This window comes from Salvelinus sp. IW2-2015, linkage group LG4q.1:29, assembly GCF_002910315.2.
Source record: "Salvelinus sp. IW2-2015 linkage group LG4q.1:29, ASM291031v2, whole genome shotgun sequence".
Lineage (NCBI taxonomy): Eukaryota > Metazoa > Chordata > Actinopteri > Salmoniformes > Salmonidae > Salvelinus > Salvelinus sp. IW2-2015.
Genome location: NC_036842.1, coordinates 2,019,934 through 2,046,795, shown reverse-complemented (window position 1 = coordinate 2,046,795; position 26,862 = coordinate 2,019,934). Strand labels below are relative to the sequence as shown.

The 26,862-nt window shown below is 42.3% G+C and overlaps 2 protein-coding genes and 1 long non-coding RNA gene across 12 annotated transcripts in view; 2 read left to right on the top strand and 1 right to left on the bottom strand.

The window, feature by feature from the left end:
• Window positions 1-615: 615 nt before the first annotated feature.
• Window positions 616-1,780, top strand: LOC139025275 (uncharacterized). The gene is made up of 2 exons (XR_011476791.1): window positions 616-699; window positions 751-1,780. It is a non-coding gene; the product is annotated as an uncharacterized lncRNA (long non-coding RNA).
• Window positions 1,421-14,106, bottom strand: LOC111961232 (nicotinate-nucleotide pyrophosphorylase [carboxylating]). Of its 5 annotated transcripts, none has more exons than XR_011476778.1 (5): window positions 8,090-10,078; window positions 3,089-3,380; window positions 2,504-2,845; window positions 2,101-2,232; window positions 1,421-1,844 (listed from the first exon to the last, which is right to left on the bottom strand). XR_011476778.1 is itself a non-coding variant. In XM_023983342.3 (5 exons), the coding sequence occupies exons 2-5, from the start codon at window positions 3,339-3,341 to the stop codon at window positions 1,629-1,631; spliced, it is 912 nt and encodes a 303-aa protein (XP_023839110.1). In that variant the 5' UTR covers window positions 3,342-3,380; window positions 14,065-14,106; the 3' UTR covers window positions 1,421-1,628. The 5 variants fall into 5 exon arrangements, 4 of the variants coding, with proteins under 4 accessions (XP_023839110.1, XP_070296450.1, XP_023839108.1 ...); XM_023983342.3 differs by lacking the exon at window positions 8,090-10,078 and adding an exon at window positions 14,065-14,106 and having other exon boundaries at window positions 2,504-2,814; XM_070440349.1 differs by lacking the exon at window positions 8,090-10,078 and adding an exon at window positions 12,997-13,106 and having other exon boundaries at window positions 2,504-2,814.
• Window positions 14,107-16,831: 2,725 nt separating this feature from the next.
• The window catches only part of LOC111961231 (protein phosphatase 1 regulatory subunit 12C), a 17,761-nt gene continuing 7,730 nt past the window's right edge, over window positions 16,832-26,862 (top strand). The window contains exons 1-14 of one of the 6 annotated variants that reach the window (XM_023983338.3): window positions 16,832-17,369; window positions 17,931-18,105; window positions 18,216-18,346; window positions 18,633-18,751; window positions 19,039-19,198; window positions 19,408-19,552; window positions 19,913-19,987; window positions 20,305-20,384; window positions 21,676-21,785; window positions 21,952-22,016; window positions 22,267-22,400; window positions 23,829-23,916; window positions 24,045-24,162; window positions 25,292-25,751. In XM_023983338.3, coding sequence (XP_023839106.1) covers window positions 17,146-17,369; window positions 17,931-18,105; window positions 18,216-18,346; window positions 18,633-18,751; window positions 19,039-19,198; window positions 19,408-19,552; window positions 19,913-19,987; window positions 20,305-20,384; window positions 21,676-21,785; window positions 21,952-22,016; window positions 22,267-22,400; window positions 23,829-23,916; window positions 24,045-24,162; window positions 25,292-25,515 — 1,848 coding nt within the window. In that variant the 5' untranslated portion in view covers window positions 16,832-17,145 and the 3' untranslated portion in view covers window positions 25,516-25,751. Of the gene's footprint in view, window positions 17,370-17,930; window positions 18,106-18,215; window positions 18,347-18,632; window positions 18,752-19,038; window positions 19,199-19,407; window positions 19,553-19,912; window positions 19,988-20,304; window positions 20,385-21,675; window positions 21,786-21,951; window positions 22,017-22,266; window positions 22,401-23,828; window positions 23,917-24,044; window positions 24,163-25,291; window positions 25,752-26,862 lie in introns of those variants that run through there. The other 5 variants (XM_023983336.3, XM_023983334.3, XM_023983332.3 and 2 more) reach the window with 5 other exon arrangements.

The following is a 26,862-nucleotide window of genomic DNA, read 5'->3' as shown; positions in this document are numbered from 1 at the left end:
AACCATTACCTAGCATAACTATAGTTATTAGATAGCTATCATGAACATGTCACCTACTGTACACACAGGCAAACACACGGTTATCTCACCAAATTATCAGGGGTACAGTAGTATCTACCATTTATATGACTATTTATCTGACATACACACTCACGCTCTTTCAAACATGATTATTTGGTCAAGTTAGAGGTAGTAACTATCAGGGGTAGTAACTAGCATAATTTTTATGACTATTTCTTTCACACACACCTCATTGGCTAGGTKAGCTAGCTAATGTTAACTAGCCACATCTAGCACAAGCTCACTACTAAACTGACCTGGCAATCCTACTATCGTGGACACTTGTCTCCAAGCAGCATTTTTTTGTGTTTATGTCCCTGTAGCTGTCAGCAGTTGTGTCAAAAAGACACGGTTTTGAGGATACTGCGAAAATGATTATCTCCTCCATGTGTCCAACCGCATGCGACCATCTGCAAAAGATACCTGCATCAGTATAGTTGCCTAGCTGCGCAAAATGTTATGCAGCAGTGATGCAATGACACAGTCGGTGTGTTCGAAGCGTTAGCCCTTGGCAACGCAGACGCTCCTTGGCGCGCGCAAGCAGTGTGGGTGCAATAATTGAATAATATAGATTTCTACATTTATTTTTCAACGCTCGCTAGTCAGTCCGTTTTATTTGTGACGCTGAACGCGATGCAAGTCCTACCTCTCCCGTCTCCTCATTAGTGTATAAAAGCATATAACTGAAAGATGAACTGAGGTCGGTTGGTAATACACCTTATTATGAAAGTTAGATGTCAATTGCCATATAAAGTGCAAAGCAGAGAAAGAAGCCTGGGAGGAGGAGAAAAGACTAGAAACAATTCGGTTGACCATTGTAGATTAATTGTCAGAGTAGAGGACCTTGTGCATTTCAGGTAAAATAACAACCCAAGACATATTAGCTAGCAACGGCAAGCTAGCTAGCTAAATAGGACACATTAGCCAGCAACAGCAAGCTAGCTACCTAAATTGCCATAAATGTTKAATTCTTTTCGACCTGTCCCMAAATTAATATAATTGGTTCAGAGTTTGTTTTGATATTTCAACCTGCKTGTCGTGATCGCGTTTRGTGTAGGAGCATGYGGACCCGGTTTGGGCATAGCATTATTAGGCCWATATAATGTAAATTCAAAGATGGCCATTTTATGCGTTTAACTTAAGTGTTTTGAATACTGATAACTGGTTTATTCATTTAACAGGTGATGGCACKTTTAGTGGAAGAAGTGCAGTGTGTTTTAATCCATATGAAGGTTTAACAGTATAGTGACTTGGTTACTAATTTGTCATCTTTTCTTCCAGTGGATCATAAAGATTTGGGATTCTAAAGCATATCCCATATAATAGATAATGATCACTTTGGGACAAAAGAAACTGAGAGAACAGTCTTACTTCAGTTTTAATAATGATTTATAAATTAGTTGTACGCATCATAGAAATTATACAGTCACCATCTCTGAATGKCAGTTTTAAATCTCATGTAACATTCCTGGATTTTTTTTTCTCTTGATCATCTCCAGGATCAATAGTGAGGAAATTGACCATTGCTTTTTATTTTCACTTTATTAACAAAWATCCTGAATTGCCAGTTACTGTGATTGGAAAATTATTGGAAAGGCAACAGGCTTTTGAACCTTGAGGGAGAAGTCTACCACGGGGCAGCCCTGGGTTATGCAGCCCAGAGAGATGATGTCCACATGGGGGGAGAGATAYTGGGGCAGGGAGTCTGGGGTCACCCCTCCACTGGCCTCGATTAGCACAGAYGGGAACTCCTCCTTCAGAAGCTGGGCAGCCGCATGGAGTTCCTGAGAGAGGAAAGGACAGAGGAGGAATAGAGGCCGGAAGGGACGAGTGCGGGAAGAGACCGTGTAGGAAAGAAGAGATTGAACGAAATGCACARCACTGACATWCAGGAGGAAGAAGAATATTACTTAATTGATAGTCCAATRTACATGAATGTCCAACGGAAATATKTCTTCTGCTTTATCGCAAGCCCTCCAGTACGTCTCTACCTCTTCTACATTACTTCCCTGATGTCTTTGGGACGTCCATCAGYCTCACCTGTGGCTTAAAGTTGTCCAGCATGACGATGTCGGCTCCTGCCGTGGCCGCCTCACTGCCCTCCTCCCGGCTGCCGCACTCCACCTCGATCTTACTGCTGAAGCCACACACCGAGCGGGCGTCCCTCACCGCCTGGAAGACCCACAGGTAGGAAATACATCAAATCAGTTCTCTATCAGAATGCAAAWKTAATCTCTATTCAAAATGCACAGAGGGGAAAACTTCAGCTCTCATATTAGAAAAATGCCAGATCTAATGGTACATCTTGGAATATGAAAGACATACATGTATTCTTGCACTCTGATTTTCATGCATTTGTAAAAGGATTACAGAGGAATCGACAACCACATCCTAGTATAGGTTGATGTCGAATGTACAGTTTGAGACATCCACCCCTGCCTACCTGTGTGATACTCCCTGATGCCCATATATGATTGTCTTTCAGCATCACCATCCCACTCAGGTCCTGTCTGTGCATGGACACGCCGCCCACCAGCATGGCATACTTCTCCACCAGCCGGAACCCAGGGGTGGTTTTRCGCGTGCCAGCCACATGGCCGTGCCAGCCTGCCTCCCTGACCATTCTCTGTAGCTGGGAGCAGCGGGTGGCTATCCCCGAGGCCCGGGCCAGGCAGTTGAGGGCCGGTCTCTCCCCGAGGAGGACGCACCTTGCTGGGCCTCTGACCACAGCAGTCTGGGCCACCGCATCTGGACCTGGTGGAGGTGAGGTCAAAGTAGAGTTTACCTAAAAATTACAAACATCATGTGAGTGAACTATATTTAATGGTTAGATTGTAATCAGTTGGAATCTATTCCAATTGAATTTTGTGAATGCCAAACTCAAAGCTTGTTTCCCCAATACCTTCTCCAAATGAATTTGGCAGTGTGATCAGAGTTGAGGTGTATTGTCATCACATTTGTGAGGTATCTGTGTATTCTCTAAAACCTCCCGCATGTTTTTTGACCAGGCTCATAGTTGGTCTCTTACCCAGCTGTGCTCCCTCTTTGTGTGCCCATTCCACAGTGCAGCTGAGCTCAGTGAAGACAGCAGTGAAGAAAGGCCTGCCCGCCAGCACGCTGCACGGCGTTTTGCACAACAACCTGGCCTCGACCTCATGTGACCCCACACACAGCCCCGCAGGGTCAAAGTTCGGTGTGTCCTCTGCCAGCCACTCCCGTGCCAGCCGGGTCAGTGTGTGGGGTGGGAGCGTGTTTGACAGGTCATACTGAGTCGTCGTCATCTTGAGAGGGGAGGTAAAATGTGACGCCAGAAAGTTGTTCTGTTAAGAATGGAGAAAGGGGTTAGTTCCAGTGCTTTAAATCTGGCTATCCACTGATGATAGTTAACAGTTTGTAGTTTATTTGTACCCTACAAAATATCCTGAGTTCTGGTATGAATGAATCCCTGCACTCAATGTGCTTTTCGACCTGTTGCTTAGCAACAGTGTCCGTCTTCAGGTTAAGATTCACCACAAACAAAGGGCGCGGTGTAGAGGGGGAAAAAATTGGCCGTTGTGGCAGCCTCAATGGGGGCTGGTGTGTTAGAAATGCCAGAGCYGATTTCTGATCCCAGTCTGTGTGGTGATATAATTCGAGACCCTGGTACAAGTTACGAGTGCAGATTGCAAAGAGCGCTCTGTAAGCCACACCCCAGCGGGCGGAGCTAGGCATGTTGTTTGTGCACTTGTACACATTTTAGTAAGGAGATATCATACGGAGATAGAATCTCATTTTACAATGGGTATGCATGCGGTGKTTCTGTGTAGTTATGCTAATATATCTGAGTCAAGTACATTGCAATCAATTTTATCTATGACCTAATAAGTAAGATCTTAGGGATGTTCTCACTAACCCCTCTTTTCTATTTCTCTGCATCTCCCAGGACAACGCCTGAGGGCACCCTGGCCTACACCTGGACGTGCCTGGCCTCCCCTCTATCTGCCTGTTGCTGCATCCACTGCTTCAGTCTCCCACCCACACATGGATTTCTTTACTTAGCATGACATCTTTATGAAAAGCCATCTGACCCACAGGGTCTTGAAGTGTTTTAAATCTGKCTATCCACTATAGCCTAGCTATGGATAYTGTCTGAGCCTGCTGKTCACATATGACCGTGATTTAATACTGGATGGAAAACAGACACTTGCTCTATCCTTATTGAAATGCATGGCATCCTTAATACGCAATCATCCAAGTTGGGATCAATAAATTATTACTACTAGGGTTGAGGTCAATTCCATTGAAAAGCAATGCAGAATCATTTGAACCTTGCCTATCATAACCTTTGTGCGCTTGTGTGATGGATGGATCAATGTTTATAATTAATAAAATTGCTAATGACACAATTCAGCCCAGTGGATCTTTATATTCTACAGATTCTGAACAGTCATGTAACAATTGGAAGTGTTTTTGTTGCCATGTAGGCCTAGTATTTAGCCTTTGTTGGGGTTAACCAAGGGGACTAATTCCTTAGGTGCTGGTAGTTGAAGATGTGTTAGCTCCCAGGTGATGAGGCAGTGAGTTAGAGACTTTGGACAGTGGACACATGTACACCCTGTGTTCAACACAACTTGTCAATAAAATAAATACTTAAAGTATCAAAATACTACAAGTCAACTGTGATTCCACGGTCTAGCATCTGTGCAGTCCCGTGTGGCTCACTTGGTAGAGCACGGCACTTGCTACGGCAGRGTTGTGGGTCTGATTCTCACGGAGGACCAGTATGAAAATGTATGCACTCACTAATGTAAGTCGTTCACTTAACTCCCCCCAACAGACTGGGTAAAGGTGTCGGCATGCTTCAGTTCGGCTTGCTCCTAGCTGAACCGAACGAGTGTGCTCGCATACTCCCTTAAAAGAACTTCGCTTGAAAAACAACCAGCAATTGTACTGTTTGTCCATTTTGAGATGCCGTAGCCAGTATACACTTCCTCAGAATTAATCTAAAATAACTCAAGAAAATCGGTTATAAACTCAGTCAAAATAGTCATGCAATTTTACATCTAAGATGTTTGCAGTATTTCTCAATGAAATGTGCATGAATACTAGTAATCTATCGTTGAATGACAAAGACTTATTGAATAATCCCTATTGTTGACCTATCACCGATAAAGGGGCGTATACTTTTTTTCAGCTGTTCGGGCACAAAACCGAAGTCAAAAACAAACATACACAAACTCTTCCGAACTGTTTCGGCTGGGAAGTATGTGGACGCCGTAAGGCACATCTCTGATATCAAGAGATCTCAACCTTCAGTATACTATTAGTCACAATTCCAGTTTACATAAAGTCTATATTTTACTTGCTCTACAACAGAGAACAAAATGTCCAAATCAGACTGTACAAAACATACAATGAATTCAATGGCGGTCTTTTTTTGTTGTGAAAAGTACAAAGTGTGTCTATGACAAGGGACAATTACAATAATGTGATTTAATATCAACCAGGTCTCTTGTGAACGAGCAAAATTTATTCAGAGGAATGGTGGTCACTAGATAATACAAATAATTCAGGTAAACAGCGCCCCCCTTAGGCAGAACAATTTCTATTGAGAAGTGTCTGGGACTTGTTTCCCTGTTTGCTACACAAAGATATTTCACTTATTAAGTCATAGACAAAATTAACTGCAATACACATGGTCTGAAATATATTARATGAACTACACAGAACCACCGCAGACCCATTGTAAAATGAGAGGCCTATCTCAGTAATAAAATGTGTCCCAGTGCACAAGCAACATGCCTAGCTCTGCCCACTGGGACGTGGTTTACGGAGCACTCTTTGCAATGGCAGTGTTCGATTACCAATCTCCCCTAAAAATCTAATGAATATCAATATTCAGGTGGTTTATGCCAACTAGACAAAATATGACGGGTTTAGGAGTAGTGAGTCCCCTTGTCATCTCTGCCTAGCATGTGCACAATACTAAAATCTCAAATAATATTTGATTCCTGGAGCATTTAATATCAAATACTTATTTGTTTGACTTATTCAGAACTGTCCATGAATGGCAGCAATAATGTATAGCCTAATATTATTAATTTTCAAAGACAAGTAGGCATATCATATTTCAAATATATGATTACACAGGTAAAGCTGGGAAGAAGTGGAATAATAAAATACCTGTGTGGAATAACAGTAGTGTTCTTTCTGAAAAGCACAGYAATTCCTCTATATTGTAGCCCRTTGTTAAGAATGAGAATTGTTCTACTGATCGGACTAAATAAAGTAAAAAGATCAAAACTCCCGACACCCTAACCAAATTATTGTTAAATTCATTGTCATCCATGTAGAATCAAATTTACAGTTTTTGGTTCACAATCTGTTTGACAAAATCATTTTCATAGTTACAAACAGTGTGGATTAAATGCTGTCAAAAAGGCTGCATTCTGCAATAATAGGGACAGGATAAACAAATTTTGTGGACAACATTGTACATAAAACAGCACTGCCGTGCAGGTCTTTTTACAGTTTCATAAACTCAGCAGACTATGTTCTCTCTCTCCATTCATCTCCACTCTAATCTTGGGGGGCGTTTCTTTAAACCATGCATCCAATCCCCTTGATCCCTTTACATCATTTGAACTGCTAGATATGGTTCACAGTGCTGTGGCAAGACAAGACAATGATAGAGGTTCCCGCTCGTGATGTTAAATTGCAGGCGCAGATGCTCTGATTTCAAAACAATTTGGAGCACAGTTGAACAGTTAAAGCGCGGACTATACAATGGACTAATTAGAAAAATAAATGCAGTAMTTTTCAATGCGTGACATAGAGGTGTGCCGTGAGAGTKTGAGAAGAGGGTCAATGCGTGAGTTGGCAGCTCTGTCATTACTACACGTCAATTTTGTTTTGAGCCGACTTCGCTGTTGACCAGGGCGGATCACCTGACTCACGCCCGGGAGGCAGCCCGGTTCCAAAACGAATGCAATCACTTTTCACCCACCTACCGGGGCAGATAATCGAAGCCCGTCAGTGGTTCCCACTTGATCGCACAGCCAAAGTCAAAATTGGCTATAAACTAAAAGTAGCTTTTTGGTCTTAATTTGAGGTTAGGCATACGATTAGCAGTATGGGATTTTAAGAAAATAAATTGTAGAAATAGAACGCATTTATGACTTTGTGGCTGTGTTAACTAGTGACAACCCTTTGCAATCAATAGTRCCGGAGCGTTTTTATAGGCACTAATTCTGTAATGGCTCGTTGGCCTAATGCCGCGTTCACGTGTATGAGTCGGAACTAGGAAACTCGTAATGTCCGACTTCATAAGTGGTTGCCGCGGCACGCGTAAAATAACTCCTTTCCGTTTTTTAGGACAAACTGGCGAGCTATATGGGCGCGTTCCTCTGCACAGGCGTTGCTTACGCATGCCATATCTTAAGGCAGGATAAGTATTAGCTAACCACAATTTTTTTTCAGCTAACCACACGTTATAGCAATTTGTCAGTCGATGACGTTGTACGTGTAACCGATGTGAAATGGCTAGCTAGTTAGCGGGGTGCGCGCTAATAGCGTTTTAATCGGTGACGTCACTCTGAGACCTTGAAGTAGTTGTTCCCCTTGCTCTGCAAGGGCCGCGGATTTTGTGGAGCAACGGGTAATGATGCTTCGAGGGTGGCTGTTGTCTGTGTGTGCAGATGGTTCGAGGAGAGGGACGGAAGCAAAACTGTTACATACGCAACCATTGGTTGGTAACGTCTGGGAACAAGACCTAGCTATTGCCACGTTTAAGACAACTGGGGGAAAACGTGCCCCGACTGGGAAATCTTTTGAACTGTAATTCCAATTCGGAAACACGGACATCTTTCTAGAGCTCCGACTTTACAACCTGAAGATAACTGACGTCATGAGTTGACSTCTCGAGTTCCAAGTTGTCTTTGGCATACATCACCACACCGGTTGCAGAACGCCATCATTGGTCGAAATTTTCTAATCAAGTATGCTATATATATATTTTTAATTGTCTTCTCTTATCTTCCGAMATCCTCACCTGCCTCCTCAGAGCCGATTGAATTGTTACCGGATATTCGTTGGTACTCTTGATGTGGATATCTCTGCACTCAATGTGCTTTTTCGACGCGTTGTGTTTTTTAACAGTGTCCTTCTTCAGGTGAGGATTCCCCACCACAAACGAAGAAAGCTTGCCTGCAAGTTGTGGTTCGGCCTTGCAATATTTGCAAAACATAACATTTCCTTCAAAATGCAACCACGGGAACGCKTTCTCCCACTGTGCGTTGTATTTGTATTGTTTCCCACCGGCAGTGGTTGGCGACACTGGGGCAACACCAGTGCCAGTGTTAAGGCTACTGCTGGCCGAATCTTCATCTTGTGTTGCTGGTGGCTCAGCAAAATCAATATCGACAAGATCACTGGCAGACTCGGACCCGGCCTCCTCTGGATCCTGTTGACATTGTCGCCTAAAATTTAATTGGATGCTCTTCATTCTGCTTTACAGTAGCGAGCCAAAACGGGCGCACTTAAGGTACTCGTCTCAAAGGCTCGCGGTTCCAGACTCTAACTAGGTTATGATTGGCGCGTTCAGCTAAACGAGCTTCAACTCGGCTACGATTGGCTCGTTGAGCTGCGCGTTGAAAACGGCAAGTACTGCTTACTTCCTTGTTCAAGGCCCGTACTGTTTTTTTTAATGGACTTCAAGCTTATATCACAGATAGAACAATGAGACAGATATCTTACCGGATGTATCAATATGAAGCATCCGCTTTGCGTTTCCACTCACTACGAGATGGATTTTTACCGACATTATGCAAATTTCCTCATCGATGAAACATTTGATCTCAATATAGTTCGGTTCACAAAACTAATATCAGTTACGAACAGAGTGGACTAAGTTTTGTAGACTTTGCCAATCATTTTTTTGTTGCGTTGTTTAGGAGTGCAAAGACGAATTGAGTTATTGCACACGCGCACTTCAGAGTAGGCGTTCCCTCACGGAAATATGCAAATATGTGCTAGAAGGCGCCAATAGGAACTCACTAACTCGTTCTTGGTTCTGCACACGTCTTTTCTTTTCTGCCCACAATGACTCAATTGTTCCCATTTGAAACGACAGGCTGTGGTCTATCTTGGTTTAGTTATAAAACATCTTTGATTATCAATGATAACGTTGTCCTTTAAAATATGTACAATTATTCTTATATTATATTTTCTTCTACCTGATTGCATTTTTTTTCATATTCGAAAACCTTCATAAAAGGCATTGGTTAAAGGTAAATGAATCCATGAATACGAATATTATTTAAAATTTCTTAAATGACCCCATTTTCAAGAATTTGATTATGTAAGCCGAAAGCCCATTCAAAAGCAGTACAGGACTTCAAAAACAGTACAGGACTTGAACCAGGAAGTAGGCGAGACATACATGATATAAAACAAACAGCGGGAATAAACTGCAACTTGTACATGTGCTCATTGACTTTTGCAGTTCGCACACATTTTGTTGAATATGCGAGTAAAATGGTCGCAGTGTAGAGCCCTGCAAATGTCAAAATATGAAATGTTAAGCATTTGCATAATGGATAACCAGCGGCAATAAGAACATGTAAAAGTCTAATGGTGCATTCAAGTGTTAGTGGAAACGATGAAACTCCGAAATGTCCGACTTGCTAACTATTTGAACGCGGCACCTGTATAACTACACGTGTCTGAAGGATGCACTGTGGTCCTCCTGCAACCTGCTGGAAGCGAAACGAGTAGAGACCAACCCCCAGGCAGTGGCCATGGTAGCCACGGAAGCCCTGGGATGGTAAAAAAGAAAGGGGGCCTCGACCCCAGGCGAAGGGTCCCCCAGGCGAAGGGTCCCCCACAACACCCAAGGTCCCGGCGGCCACGGCCTGACAGCGCTGTGGCGCCTAGGGGAGGGGTCTCCTCTGGGCCCCGAGTGACAGGACGGTGATTGATTCAGAAGAGCAGGAGGAGGCGAGCTTGATAAGGACTCACCCCGTTCCTGTACAAAGGACCGAAGACAGCTTTTTAACAAAGTTATTATTATTTATTTTTTTACATGTTTTCATGTCTTAAATGTTTTATTTTTATTAAATAATTTGTACACATTTTAAATGGCTTTTACAGATTGGATGTTTTACAAGAAAAAGTACTTTTATTCATGGTTGTTTCTATTAGTTTTAACAACATGTACTTTAACAAACTTAAATGTAATATTCAAATGCTGTGTTTTATGCTTTTATACCATTTTATGTGTATAAAATGTTGTAAAAAAATATGAGCTGTTTTTAAAGGAAATGCAATTTAAAAAAATAAACCTGTATAACTACAACCAGTTAGCAAGTCAGAAATKTCCGTTTCCAAATTCCGACTAATACGTGTATGTTAAAGGTTAGGATACTTTTAGCTCTCAAACTGTAGTCTCAAAACACAGTTCTCAGCCATTAGCTTCGCCCATGACTGCCTCGTGAACTACAACCCTGACGCTGTGATTTAACGTTTAGAAACGTCAATAATCATAGCTTGCGATACGGATTTCGAAACATATGACCCTTATCTTTCATCAGTGAGAAAGAATCATTCAAATAAGATACACATACTGTAGTTTTGCATAGATCAATACAGCTATGGGTGACTCCATCCAACGAAACTACACTTCCCAAGTTACGCTTACACACAGGTGTTCGCAGTGGTGTAAAGTACTTAAGTAAAAATACTTTAAAGTACTACTTAAGTCCATTTTTTCTGTACTTTACTATTTATATTTTTGCCAACTTTTACTTTACTACATTCCTAAAGAAAATAATGTACTTTTAAAATTTTTAATTTTRAAWGCTTAGCAGGGCAGGAAAATGGTTCAATTTACGCACTTATCAAGAGAACATCCCTGGTCATCCCGACTGTCTCTGATCTGACAGACTCACTAAACACAAATGCTTCGTTTGTAAATGATATCTGTAAATGAAGCCATGGTTTACAGGCAACATCCACACTGAGCTAAAGTGTAGAGCTGCCGCTTTCAAGGAGCGGGACTCTAACCCGGAAGCTTATAAGAAATCCCGCTATGCCCTCCGACGAACCATCAAACAGGCAAAGAGTCAATACAGGACTAAGATCGAATTGTACTACACCGGTTCCGACGCTTKTCGGATGTGGCAGGGCTTGCAAACTATTACAGACTACAAAGGCAAGCACAGCCAAGAGCTGACCAGTGACACAAGCCTACCAGATGAGCTAAATTACTTTGTGTACTCCGAGCATGCGCTGACATGCGCTGTCTTCACTGACATTTTCAACCTCTCCCTGTCTTAGTCTGTAATACCAACATGTTTCAAGCAGACCACCATAGTCCATGTGGCCAAGAACACTAAGGTAACCTGCCTAAATGACTACCGACCCATAGCACGTGCTTTGAAAGACTGGTCATGGCTCACAAACACCATTATCCCAGACCCACAACAAATCCCCCCCCCACAGAAGACACCCTTGTCCAATGACTTATGTGTAATGTCTGGAACTGAGATTCATGAACAAGGGCTAGGTTACTCTGAACTACAGCTGTTTGCATCCTATTGCACCTGTTGCATCAAAAGCCTGTTTGCATCCTCAAATGGCACCTATGATGTGCTAATCAACTGAAGACWATTTTAGAGACTTGCAAAAATGCATTTTTGATACAAAAAGAGTCTGTTGTACAGTAGTCATTTTGTGTGCAGAGATTATCCATTGTAATAACATTTGGTCCACAGCAATGGTTGTGTATAACAGTAGTTCTCAAACCTTTTGGAGTTACTGTATCTCCATCACATTTTGATCCAAAATACCCCCTCATGTGCAAGTTCTTACGCATCTCAGGACCTACCGCAACAAATGTTATAGTAATGTTTACAATTTTTGTGTACCTAAACACTATTCAACAATACACTAAATCAAATATCCAAATGAAATTATTAATATGGATATACAATAGGCTACAGAGGAATGTTTATTTACCACCAAATTAACCAACAAAAGTAACAATGTTCCTCTTTTCTTTGATTTATTGATTGTTTAGGACATTCAAAGCCAACAACGCCACCAGAAAATTGGAATTTGCTCCTTTGCTCATGTTGTAATGTTTACAGGCTAAGCAAAGAATGTGAAAATCAGTCACATTGAGTTACAGCTTTGAAAAAAGCATTAGTCTTCTTGTTTTTTCATGTTTCTTTTTTTAACCAGACAATCTGAGCAACGTAAAAGTCCTGAGAGACATTTCAAGTTTGGGATGTCAAAGTCAAACTAAAATAATTCTAATACAAAAAGTAATGTTAATTTACAGATGTATATATTTTTTAATAATTCCGTTAGAATACTTTTCATTCAGACGAAGATCTTCACCGACATGTCAATTTAATTTAAGAGTGCCCCTTATTGGCCCCAAAGCCTTAAAACAAAGCCTTAAAAGTTGCWATCTTACTTCTGGAACTATAAGTCATTCTAAAGCACAGCAGATGTCACTTTCCTAAATGCAAAGTGGTGGTTTGGTTTCGGACATACTCACCTGAGTGTAGTGCAATATGCAGTTTTCTGACAAGAAGTGAAAGGGATGYGGGGCTGCCTTAAACCTACAACTTATAACACTGCACAATCGTTTATCAGACAACTCTTGCGCAGCACTGCGCAGACGGGACGCTCCCGACCACATCCCGTAGCTTCACTAGAGATGGAAGAGCAAGCAAAACATCTCACTCGCTCCTTTTTTTTCTGTTTCATATGCTGTATAGTCAATTAACTAGCTGAGCAGACCAGACCGTCTTGGCACTCCGGCACCATTGTAAAAAATATTTTGGAAGCTATAGAAATGAATTTATTCATGTCTACATTTGTTTTGCCACGTTTATTCTATTACAGACTCCTTAATGCATACTTTTAAATTATATTATCTGAGCTACATACATGTAATTTTGTCCTTGAACCATTTAATTCAAATACTGTAGAATTCAATTCATTCCTATGGAGGACTGCTTCTTCTGAGGAGTGCCAATATGGCTGACCGGTACTTTCAAAGCCTCTCATTGTCCAATACATAGCAACAGCAATCCAGGGTTTATATACAGATCTAACTGCTAATGGCACGTTCAAAACAACTGGGAACTCAGAAATATCAGACTTCCAACTTCAGCGTGTTCAAGACAACTGGGAACTTGCGAGAAAAAAAAACTAGCTCTGACTGGGGAAAATCATTTTGAACAGTGATTCAACTCGGAATTCCAACTCGAGAACTCTGGCCTCTTTCTCGAGCCCCGACTTTCTGACCTGAAGATCACTGACGTCATGATTTCACCTTGTACTTTTTTCGGAGTTCCCAGTTGTCTTGAACGCACCATAATGCATTGGTCTACCACAGTATGAGTCATAATACCCAAAAAACCTAGCGGTCAAACACAGAAATGGTTACAATCGTTTTCCCACCATTCATTCATAAATAAAGGTTACATAACCTTGCCCATACTAATGATCTGCTGTCCAGAGGGTAACAGCAAACAACGTTTTCCCGCAGTAAACACACTCTTGACTCGAGAGGATATCAGTCCATACTGAAACCTCAAAAATCCAGACTAAAATAATCCAGCTAGCTAGAGTAGCTACAAGTCAAGTAGTACTTKAAGTCGGCTACCCACCCCTCACCCACAGACACAAACAAACATTATCAAGAACGCCTAGCCATAGCTTCCCCAAGTTTGCTGCCAAGCTAGACTGTTGGTTTATAAAAGCCAAAGAAAGAAACTTGTTTTTCTGAATTTCTCATGCATTTAAATGGCTATGCAAATAGACTGCTATTAGCCATCTAGCCAGGCTAATGTTGCTAACTAACTAACCATGAGCTACCTAGCTAGATAACAGGCATTTTCAATTAAAAACTTGCCCAAGACAATTCGCAGAATTGTCAATTTAAACAACTTTAGCTAATTTATGAATTACTAAATTTAGCTAACATTACACAGTTAATCCAGAGATTCTTACCTTTGCCTCGATCCTGCAGTCTCATCCAGATCATCATGGCCCTGGTGAGATGTGAAGCTTGAGACAGACATTTGTGGTTCTGTATGAGTCACATTAGCAGATAATTAGCGTTCCATTTTTGGCGACAGAATCAAGACTATGTGAATGCATGTGCCACTCCCAATAAATAAATACTGTGCCTTTGAAGATTTGTCTCTGGCTATGAAACTATAACACACAAGCAGGACATCTAAACAAAGTCAATTCTGGATGTCAATAGATTTTTAGATTCAGTCTCATCAATGACAACATTCTAGAACTGAATTATCACTCATCTAAGTCTGGTATCCGAGGCAATCTGATTAATGATTTTACAGTGCATTCGGAAAATATTCAGACCCCTTGATTTTTTTACACATTTTGTGTATCACATTTATCACTTATATCACATTTACATAAGTATTCAGACCCTTTACTCAGTACTTTGTTGAAATACCTTTGGCAACGATTACAGTCTCGAGTCTTCTTGAGTTTGATACAAGCTTGGCACACCTGTATTTGGGGAGTTTCTCCCATTCTTCTCTGCAGATCCTCTCAAGCTCTGTCAGGTTGGATGGGGAGCGTCGCTGCACAGCTATTTTCAGGTCTCTCCAGAGCGGCTTGATCGGATTCAAGTCTGGGCTCTGGTTAGGCCACTCAAGGACATTGAGACTTGTCCCAAAGCCACTCCTGCGCTGTCTTGGCCGTGTGCTTTGGGTCGTTGTCCTGTTGGAAGGTGAGCCGTCGACCCAGTCTGAGGTCCTGAGCACTCTGAAGCAGGTTTTCATGATGGATCTCTCTGTACTTTGTTCCGTTCATCTTTCCCTCGATCCTGACTAGTCTCCCAGTCCCTGCCGCTGAAAAACATCCCCACAGCATGATGCTGCCACCACCATGCTTCACCGTAGAGATGGTGCCAGGTTTCCTCCAGACGTGACGCTTGGCATTCAGGCCAAAGAGTTCAATCTTGGTTTCATCATACCAGAGAATCTTGTTTCTCGTGGTCAGAGTCTTTAGGTGCCTTTTGGCAAACTCCAAGCGGGCTGTCATGTGCCTTTTACTGAGGAGTGGCTTCAGTCTAGCCACTCTACTATAAAGGCGTGATTGGTGGAGTGCTGCAGAGATGGTTGTCCTTCTGGAAGGTTCTCCCATCTCCACAGAGGAACTCTAGAGCTCTGTCAGAGTGACCATCAGGTTCTTGGTCAGCCCTTCTCTCCCGATTGCTCAGTTTGGCTGGGGAGCCAGCTCTAGGAAGAGTCTTGGTGGTTCCAAACTTCTTCCATTTACAAATGATGGAGGCCACTGTGTTCTCAGGGACCTTCCAATGCTGTAGAAATTTGTTGGTACCCTTCCCCAGATCTGTGCCTTGACACAATCCTGTCTTGTAGCTCTACTGACAAACCTCATGGCTTGGTTTTTGCTCTGACATGCACTGTCAACTGTGGGACCTTATATAGACAGGTGTGTGCCTTTCCAATTAATTGAATTTACCACAGGTGGACTCCAATCAAGTTGTAGAAACATTTCAAGGATGATCAATGGAAACAGGATGGACCTGAGATACATTGAGTCTCTTAGCAAAGGGTCTGAATACTTATGTAAACAAGGTATTTCAGTTTTTTTATGTTAAAAAAATTTGCACAAATTTCTAGAAACCTGTTTTCGATTTGTCATTATGGGGTAGTGTGTTAATTGATGAGGAAAAACATTMATTGAATCATTTTTTGAATAAAGCTGTAATGTAACAAAATGTGGAAAAAGTCAAGGGGTCTGAATACTTTCCAAATGCACTGTATAATTGATTAAGTAGCTCTTTCCGTGTGGAATGTTGACAGCAGTATAAAACATATTGTATTGCTAAGATGCTCAAACTTAACTCACCTACGCAGATTAAACTGTATCCCTCATGGCCCTGACCAAACCGGTAAATTGCCCATCACTCTGGCTGGCTGTACTTCTCCACATGGCCAGACTTATAGTGGTTTTCTCCCCTTTTAATGCTCTTATGCTTATCCTTGAAAAATGCCATAAGGTCTGAAATAGACATCAACATCGAGATACTGTACAAATAATTATCTAGGCATTGTAATACAAGAATATGTTCTGMTCTACTGCTCTGCTAACTAGCTAGATAAAGTGTAGTCAGTGACTAACTAAGACAGAGAAAGAGGATGGAAGAAGTTCAACACTTTATTAAATTAATTTAAATACAGCACATGTATTCATCATGGATTGGGCACAGGTCTCTGATTGCGCTTGCTGAGGTCTTCTCTGTTGTGAATTAGCATTTTGAATTTGTGAGAGTATATTGAGGCAAATATATTGATACAACTCACCTTGAGTTTAACGGTTATCAAAACGCCACAGCAAGGTACGCCTACACCAAACACACACACTGTCTTAAAGTGTTTGCAAAATTCATGATGGGGAAAAATGTATGAAACCATTTACATGTTTTACCGCTAGGTTTTATGGGTATTATGACCCGTCCACTGTGGCGGACTATTGGGGAAAACAGACAGGGTTGGCTTAGATTGTTGACAACATGTAAACTATATTTTGTCTCCAATGTTTATTGAAAACATAAATACATTTGCACAATGAGCACTTGTCTCTCAAATACATAGTTACATTGTTCGTTAGTTAGCTTGTACATTTTAGTCACATTAGCATAGACATTGCATCAGTCAAAACACCTCAACACAAGACATTGTATCAAGAAGAAGATTAAACTAGCTGAAATGAGCCACCTACGATGCCCCAGATGGCAGCTTCTTCTCATTGTTGCTATCTGGCCAACCAGAATCACAACAACACACTGAATTCTGCCCCCATTGAAGCGTACGCATCGTTTTCGTTGTCAGCTAACCTACTCCATAAGTAGACCGGAACTGTGACATATTTTTTCAATGGTTAACGGCCTGAGTGGGACATCTTCATTTTATGCACCATCTTTGGCTTCACACCCAGTGCTTTGAATAAGGAAGTGAAACTATACACATGGAGGGTGTGTCTTTTCTATCGAATATATATTTTATTGAATAAAGTCCTCGTCGCATAATAATGGGGGACACAGCAAAGGATAAACGGCAAGAACAATTGAAGCGCTGGTCCGGTTCTAGCACCGACAGAGAACCGGCTGTGCCCAGGCGAAGGTGGCGGGGCGATGTCGAGGATGCAGGCTGCTCGGAGGCCGTAAACAACGCCGTTTCAAAGGACCATTCTCAGGATGTGGAGGGAAGCGGATCGACCACCGGGGAAGCCAATAGTCTTCTACTCAAACGAAGGTACTGTATTGTCAGATTGATGCATTACTAGCTAACTAGCCAGCTAGCTAGGTTATCGCTAGCTAACTAGTACTAATACTATACCGGATGCTATTCAGGAATGCTGTGCGTGGGCTAGGCACTTGCTAGCTAGCTTTGCTGATACTTTGAATGTTTATCTCGCTAACTATCTATGTCTGCAATCACAACAATGGCACATGCATACATACATTGTCTACTGTCTAGTAACGTTAGTAGATTTAGAACAGTTCTCTACACCATTCGACAGGATATGTAGCTAACACACCCACATTGGCTGGCTAGTCATTTTTGGAAAGTTATCAGGCAGTTAACTATGTTTCTGGCTGACTAGTTAAGTTAGCTAACTACATATCTAGTTAGCTACAGTCCACCACTGTTGTTGACAACCACTGGGTTTAACATGGACTATTTGGAKGAGGGGAATATGACCAGCCTTTCATGTATGCAAATAATGAGGTTTGAATATCTGCCATGGAGTCCTGGTAAAATATTCACTTTAATAACCTGAGTAATGTCACTAAATGATGACCTCTACTGTAGGAGGCGAGTGCGGTTTGATACTGCTGCAGAGTTCCTGGCAGCTTGTGCCAGTGGTGACACAGATGAGGCCCAAGAGATGCTGAAAGATGCAAAAGAGTCAGAAGGCAAGAATGGAGACTATCAGGGAGAGGTTGTGAATTGTGCCAATGCTGACGGAATCACAGCTCTTCACCAGGTAAGGACTTGTGGTAAATGAGTAGAATGTAGTGTCTGTGTATTGACTCTACAACCTATAGTCATACTGGAGAAATGAATATCATCACCCTCTCTCCTCGTTCACTGTAGGCTTGTATAGATGGCAGCATGGAGGTGATGGTCTTTCTCCTGGCTCAGGGTGCCAACATAAACCAGGTGGACAGTGAGGGCTGGACTCCGCTGCATGTGGCAGCCACCTGTGGGAACCTGGAGATCACTGAGTATGTACAGTACACTATATCACTTCAACATCAGGCAATAGAATAGGGACTACCTATGAAAGTGTTCTACATTCCTCTGTTATAGTGTTGGGCAGTCGTTGCAATTGAGTTAACCTGATTTTGTAGCCTAAGCCTCCCTGTGCCAATGTTTCTCAATTCAACAAGGCTGTATTGTTGTCTGGTACAGCAGGGCCTGTAAAGCTGGTCAAGTGCTTTTTGTTTACTCTTAATTTTGTGGCCTGTTTCTCAGTTGTGGATGGTTTCAAACTCTCTTTCTATATCTCAGTTTCCTTTTGCAGCAGGGTGCGTCTCTCACTGCTGTGAACTGCGATGGCGACGTCCCCCTAGATATAGCTGAAGACGAGGCCACTGAGTCKCTCCTRCACCAATACACAGTGAGACAAGGTGAGTACGGTGCTACCAACATGAGGAGGAAACAAAGGAGAGATTCAGGGTGATAAGTGTTGTGGTGTCTGATTTATAAAGACGTACTTAGGTACTGAGAAGGAAGGGAAGCCAGGGCACACTCTTAGCCAATTTTTGGCTTGTGATGCTTTCACGTTCCATATCGAGCTAAACAAGAATAAGGCTCTCCCTTTTTCAATGGAGTTGAGAGAGGAAGAARCTTCTTGACTACCACTTTTTACACGTTCTTGTTGAGTTGTTGGTTATACATTTMATTCCTGTCTCAGGTGTGGACGTGGAGGCAGCTAAGCGGGTGGAGGAGGAGCAGATCATGAAAGACGCCAGAGCCTGGCTGACAGAGGGGCCTCCCTCAGAACTACGGCACCCCAAAACTGGGGCCACTCCCCTGCACGTGGCTGCAGCCAAGGGCTACCTAGAAGCCATCAAGTGAGTGTCCATGACCGTGTCCCAATTCTCTCAATAAACCTATTTTTCTTGTCTCTCCCTCACAGCCACTCTGACAAGCTCAATAACTCTTGAGTTTATGGGAAAACAGGGCATTGTTAAAAAACAAACAGACAAAATGAATGAACTCAATTGCATAGGCTTTCTGCTTTGCTCTCTGTGCTAAACCACTCTGTGTTGTTGTGGTTCAGACTGCTATGCCAGTGTGGTCTGGACGTGTCAGAGATGGACTGTGATGGCTGGACGCCTCTCCACGCAGCGTCACACTGGGGGCAGGGAGATGCCTGCAGGATACTGGCTGAACAGCTCTGCGACATGGAGGTTTGCAGCAATGGGGTGAGACAGACAGACTAGAGCCATACACATGTATCCTGGAGGAGCTGTAGGAGGACAGGCTTATTGTAATGACTGGAATGGAATTAATGGAACGGAGTCAAATGTGGTTTCTATATGTTTGATACCGTTCCATTTATTCTATTCCAGCCAATTCCAATGAGCCCGTCCTCCTCAAGACATTGTTCAAKGTCCCTCGAAATATTGCCGACTGCTTGTATACCAGGTCTCTGTAGTATTTGTTACTACTTTTTGAAATGCTAGGCTAATGTAGCTTCGTCATGTGGTAGGAAGTGTGATGCCACGTACTGTCTTGCTGCTTCCTTTGTGCTCTATTTTCATTTTGTAACGTCAACCCTGCAGGGTCAGACTCCGTTTGATGTCGCTGATGAGAGTGTTGTGTCACTGCTGGAGGAGCTGTCACAGAAACAAGCCAATGTGAGACTTCCCTTTTTTTTGTCACTGTTCATGTGTGCAAAATATTTCTCTAGATGGCCAATACAAAACTGCCTGATTGTGAAATATTAGTTGTAGATTTCACATCTTTTTGGAATAGTATCATTTGACTTTTTGCCATATTTGCCATCTAATATTGGGCTGTTCTGCAAAAGGCAGTCTTCCAATGTTTCTCTTACTGATGAGTGATGCTGTCATGACTCTTGCTACTATATTTGCCTTGCAATATTATTCTTATGTGTGTTATCTAATGACAGTGGTCATATTTCTGTCACTGATGACCGAGTGTCCCTTCACAGTGGCGTAATGAGCAGTCCATCATGGACAGACAGAACCCTGCAGGCTCTACTGCTGCAAAAGCTGATAGCAAACGACGGAGGTCAGGATATGCCTATTACTACTGCATCTCATTACAAACAACAGATATGCCTTATTACTACTGCATCTCATTACAAACAACAGATATGCCTTATTACTACTGCATCTCCATTACAAACAAACGGATATGCCTTATTACTACTGCATCTCATTACAAACAAACGCATATGCCTTATTACTACTGCATCTCATTACAAACAACAGATATGCCTTTATTACTACTGCATCTCATTACAAACAACAGATATGCCTTATTACTACTGCATCTCATTACAAACAACAGATATGCCTTATTACTACTGCATCTCATTACAAACAACAGATATGCCTTATTACTACTGCATCTCATTACAAACAACAGAATATGCCTTATTACTACTGCATCTCATTACAAACAACAGATATGCCTTATTACTACTGCATCTCATTACAAACAACAGATATGCCTTATTACTACTGCATCTCATTACAAACAACAGATATGCCTTATTACTACTGCATCTCATTACAAACAACAGATATGCCTTATTACTACTGCATCTCATTACAAACAACAGATATGCCTTATTACTACTGCATCTCATTACAAACAACAGATATGCCTTATTACTACTGCATCTCATTACAAACAACAGATATGCCTTATTACTACTGCATCTCATTACAAACAACAGATATGCCTATTATTACTCTGCATCTCATTACAAACAAGGATAATGCCTTATTACTTACCTGTCATCTCATTACAACAACAGATATGCCTTATTACTACTGCATCTCATTACAAACAACGGAGGTCAGTATATGCCTTATTATTACTGCATCTTATTTTCTATAGTTTATTTTCCTCTTCTGATCTGTAGTATTTAATTTGCGGTTAGACTGTAGTTGGAGTAAATGTGGTGGGCTTGGCCTCAAGTATCACATTTATTTATTTATTGTTTTCATGCGGAAAGATGGTTTTGTCTTCATAAGACATTTCGATGAGATTCAATTGGATAGTTCTTCATTGACTGATCTTATTTTACAAAGATGGCTGACTATGAAAAAGGCATCTTCCTTGTAAATAATAGCAGGGATTGTGTTGGACAGTGTCAGAACTGGATGCGTTCCTCCACTGAATTTCATGGCTACATTCCGATCATTATCTCCTCCCATGTATGCACCAATCCAAAGCTTTTCAATGCACGGACGGGAGTGAACGAGAGCACACTTTGGGAGAAGGGTAAATAATCAGAATGCAGCCTATTTCTGTGAAATGCTGATAATAATCATCTCTGTGTGTGTTTCAGGACCTCGGTGTGCAGGATGAGCAGTAAGGAAAAGATGAACGTGCAGGACCAGTCTAAAGAGAGGAGGTCTGAAGGCCTGGAGCTCAGCGAGGAGAAAGAGAGCAGCCCTGGTATATAATATGTCTGGTCTCACACATACACACACAGACATATCTGCTTTCCTGAAGACGTATTGAAGTACATGTTCACATTTTAAAATGCTCTGGTCAAATGGTATGGCAATTTTGAGTACCCAGTCATGAATACCCACTGACCAGAGTACACSTCCTGTCTTAGAAAGCTCCACTCTATCCAGTCCAGAGACAGAGAGTGCCACCTCCACCGTCAGCCCTGCTGAGAAGGTAAGACATGTCTCAATGTATCTTATGCTGTACTGTCGATGTTGTGTAGTCTACCTGGGTCCGTCGGGCTTTACACACTTAGTTATTCGTTATTTTCGTATCTTCGCTGTTGATGTTCACAAAATGTCCTTTCCGTTTGAACGTCAAGAAAAATGTGAATCATCAGACTAGCAACAATGAATCGATTAGTGTCAAGAGGAGTGTTATTAWTTCCCTGTATTAATGTGGTCCTGTCTTGCCTGTGGTCCAGCAGGTTCCAGAGGAGAAGGATGTGGAGGAGCGGGACCAGGACAGAGCCAGTCGTACAGCCCGGGTCCAGCCCACCCCCCAGAGGAAAGACCCCCTGGCTGATAGTCCCAACAACACCAACCCAGACAGACGGAAGTAAGAGCCACACGGCACACAGTAAACACACATTTAAAGCTTAGTGGCCTGGCACAACTATAGGAAAGATGACTGAATAGTTGGTGTAGCAGGAGGCAGGGCGTGGCACATAAAAAGGAAGGGGTGATGAGAGCTAATGAATGAAAGACACTCAAGACAGGCTGTTGTTAAAGCGCTGTCAATGTGTTTTAGTAGAGGAGTGTGTCTCTTCTGCTGTAAATTAAGTGGATGTGCTTTTATGGAGCTGTGTGGGTGTGTTCTTTTGGCGCATAATGAATATACGGCTTCTAATGGAGCTGTGTGGATGGGTTCTTTTGGAGCATAATGAATATACGGCTTCTAATGGGGCTGTGTGGATGTGTTCTTTTGGAGCATAATGAATCTAAGGTTCTAATGGAGCTGTGTGGGTGTGTTCTTTTGGAGCATAATGAATCTAAGGGTTCTAATGGAGCTGTGTGGGTGTGTTCTTTTGGCGCATAATGAATATACGGCTTCTAATGCAGCTGTGGATGGGTTCTTTTGGAGCATAATGAAATCTAAGGGTTCTAATGGAGCTGTGTGGGTGTGTTCTTTTGGCGATAATGAATATACGGCTTCTAATGGGGCTGTGTGGATGTGTTCTTTTGGAGCATAATGAATCTAAGGGTTCTAATGGAGCTGTGTGGGTGTGTTCTTTTGGAGCATAATGAATCGAAGGGTTCTAATGGGGCTGTGTGGATGGGTTCTTTTGAGGCATAATGAACTAAGGGTTCTAATGGGGGCTGTGTGGATGGGTTCTTTTGGAGCATAATGAATCTAAGGGTTCTAATGGAGCTGTGTGGATGGGTTCTTTTGGAGCATAATGAATCTAAGGGTTCTAATGGAGCTGTGTGGATGGGTTCTTTTGGAGCATAATGAATCGAAGGGTTCTAATGGAGCTGTGTGGATGGGTTCTTCGAACCAGCGACCTTTCGGCTACTGACCCACCGCTCTTGTTGGTCTTGATCCCCCACTGGAGTTTATAGTTTACCCATTACCCACCTTTTTTACCACTACATCACTGATGTTTATACAGAATCGTAAGTAATGTGCTAATATTTCATGTGACTGTGATGATACGATCATCTGTGTGCTCCATTGATGTGTGTTTGTGCGGAGCTTGATTAGTTCATGCCACGTAATGCCCCAAAACGCTTTGTAGTTTGAAAAAACAGATATCTATGTAAAGAGTTGATTGTTTTATGCAATTCATCATTACAACTGACTGAACTGTCGCTGATGCAACGTGTCAGTATGAATCATTTCTCATATTTCCCCCCTTTCACTGAAACTCCAACCATGGTTACGGCTCTGAATCTAAGGGTTCTAATGGAGCGGTGTGGATGGGTTCTTTTGGAGCATTGTGAATCTATGGGTTCTAATGGAACGGTGTGGATGTTTGCCCCTCAGGTTCCAGGCCCCAGTAAGAGACGAGGAGTCTGAGTCTCAGAGGAAGGCACGATCACGCCTCATGCGCCAGTCTCGCCGCTCCACACAGGTACTGGCCACTATAAACCATCTCTTTACGTCTCTTACAGAGGACTTCAAATGGATCTTGTCACCATAACTGACCACCTTTCAGCATAAATAATAAACATGATTTTTTTTGCTTGTTTCCTGTGACAGGGTGTGACGCTCACTGACTTGAAGGAGGCAGAGAAGAGCGTAGCCAAACCGGCTGATTCACCACCTAGCAACATCCTGCATGTCAGCCCTATAGTCACCATAACACCTACTGAGAGAGGTGAGTGGGACTGTGGTGGGAAAATGAGCTGTTTTCATTTATTAATAGTAATGCCATTCAGGAAGACAGGATTATGAATCCTCGTTTTAAAAGTATTTTGGTGTCATGAAAACATCAAGTTGGCAATATCAGATGCATGCTCTAGCCTTGCCTTAGTGTTCGTTAAAGGCTCAAAATTGCAACCAAAACTYGTATTTGCGACCGTTTGACTTGGCAGTGCWACACACATTTTTAATTGGATGCTAGGGTGCCAGTGATTTTAATCGTTTTTTCTCCTGGGCACGTTACTTTTTGGTTCACAATTTACACCCTCCAATTTCAAAAAATAAATAAATGTTCCCAGATCTCAAGTGTTTTCCCAATGTGGTTTAAGCATTGTTGTGGTCTGAGAACATCAAATTTGAGCAGTTTTTCAACCAACAAAGGTGACTTTTGCATGTGAAAAACTAAAACATATATTTTTTAGGGCCCTACAATCGCTAGCAAGAACACCCTTTTTGAGATTGCTCAAAGATGATTTTTTTTATGGAGGGTAGGTCATTATAGACCAGAGCTCTCAGACCCTGTTCCAGGAGCTTTTCATTTCAGCCCCGTTTGTAATTTTCCTGATTCAACTTATCAAGCAGCTAATTATTAGAATCATGTGCTCTAGATTAGTGTTGGTGCGAAAACCTACAGGACGGTAGCTCTCCAGGAACAGGGTTGGAGAGCCCTGCTGTAGGCTACTTACGCAGCCTGCAAATTAAACATTTTAATTGTTGCACGCATCATCTGCTTTCCTTGGCCAGCATTCTTTTCATTCRGGCCAGTAACTTTCAGTTGGCATTGGCCCAGTGTGCCACTGGCAAATTCATCTGAATGTCAAACACTGCAATGGCATGCAAATGTTAAAGATGGCTAGTCATTATTAGCCTGGTTCTGTATGGAATGCAGGCACATTATGAGACACAGGTCAGGTCATTATTGGCACGCAGCGGCAAAACAATTGGTGCGACCATATCACGTGCTGGTGCCGTCAACTGAAAAAATTGGTAGCGCCAGTGCCACCGGTGGAAAAAGTTAGTTTYGAGCTGTGCTGTTGAATGACTTTGTGATCTAGCAATGTCATTCTGTTCCTATTGTATTGTAGACACTGACACGGTGAAGGRGGTCGGGTCCGAGGGAGAGMCGCGGCTAGGAGTGAGGGACCGACGGAAGGGAAGGMGAGAGAGACGCTCCACCGGGGTGGTTCAGCTAGGGGTAAGCGGAGGAACCCCTTCATACATATTCATAGTATTCGTGCGAGAGCTTTTGAAGTCTTTTTGTTCAAATCGTTTGACCATTTCCTCTTTGTATAAACTGATTGAACTTTAATTTGACTATCAGTATCACTCTTTCTTGTCCACWTCCAACATGCCACAAGTACAAAATAAATGTTAGGTCCTACAAAGTCAAAGAGGAAATGACACAGTATTTCGTAACCTCATACTCAGAACAGGAACTCCATACCGACCTGAAATGTTCTCTTTTTTTCCGCTTTTTCAGTTGTGTAATTGCGGCATTTCTGTATTTTGACTGCTTTATAATGTAGGCCTGAAAGATAGGACTCCCCCCCCCCCCCCCACCCCCCCCCACACACCACACACAAAATGTGCAATTGATTCTTTGTCACAAAAGTGGTCTTGTATTACAATATTAGTTGTCCATGGTCAAACATACCATTTCCACGTTGGTGGTTTGTTTACAATGGTTCATTTATACACTGTATCTGGTATATATATTTTTTTAATAAGGAATGAACAGTTGGATGCAATGGGATGAAGCCCAACAGGATGAAAACCACCGTCATAGTTCACCCAGGATAAGTTGGTTTTTCATTTCTATCTACAGTATACTGAATGACTAAATCCTCTTTTATATTGAGTAAAACATGTACTCCATATTTGCAGTGACCTCAGTTGGGATGAGTCCTCACCAGACTCACAAAATTGGATGGTATTTGTTGACAAACTCCCAGTGATTTTTAAATATACCACATTCTTCAGGCACTTGAAAGAGGAAGCTAAGGCTTTAAATAAGTGAGAGGAAAACATCGAGGGGATAATGGATGCAGCTGCGTAATAGGAGTTTAAACCACTTCAACTGAGTCTATTTAGAATGCAGAGGCTCGGCTTATGACCGAATCCGTACTTTTAATGTCGCCCCCTAGCTGCTACAGGTACGGTGCTGCAGGGAAACGGCCTGCTCAAAGACGAGCTGCAGGAGACGGCGTTTGCTTGTCAGCCAGGAGAAAGTGCGAGCTGGAGAGACTCCAGACAGGTGAGGATATTGCATCCTGTCTTGGATGTTGATGGCCATTGGGTCCAAGCACCATGGTGTATAGCAAAGCCATGTTGCATGGAACTTCCTTGTCTCTCTCGCGCATTAACTCCAGGTAGGAACTACAGATAAGTCTGATATGATTATCAGGTATTCCATTTCAATATATTCAGATCCACGTAGCAGTGAAAGGAAGGAGACGAGAGTCACTGGACACTGTCAGGTTCTGTGCCGGGAGGCGGGGACCTGATGTTTCTGTGTGCGACTCTTGACAGTGTGAAAGGGAAGTACATTGTTTGTAAGACAAACAATACACAGTATGAGAACACGTATGGGATTCCAGATTATATGCAACAGAATGTGTCGGCATTATACCGCTCGCTTTCATCTCTCTCTTTGGTG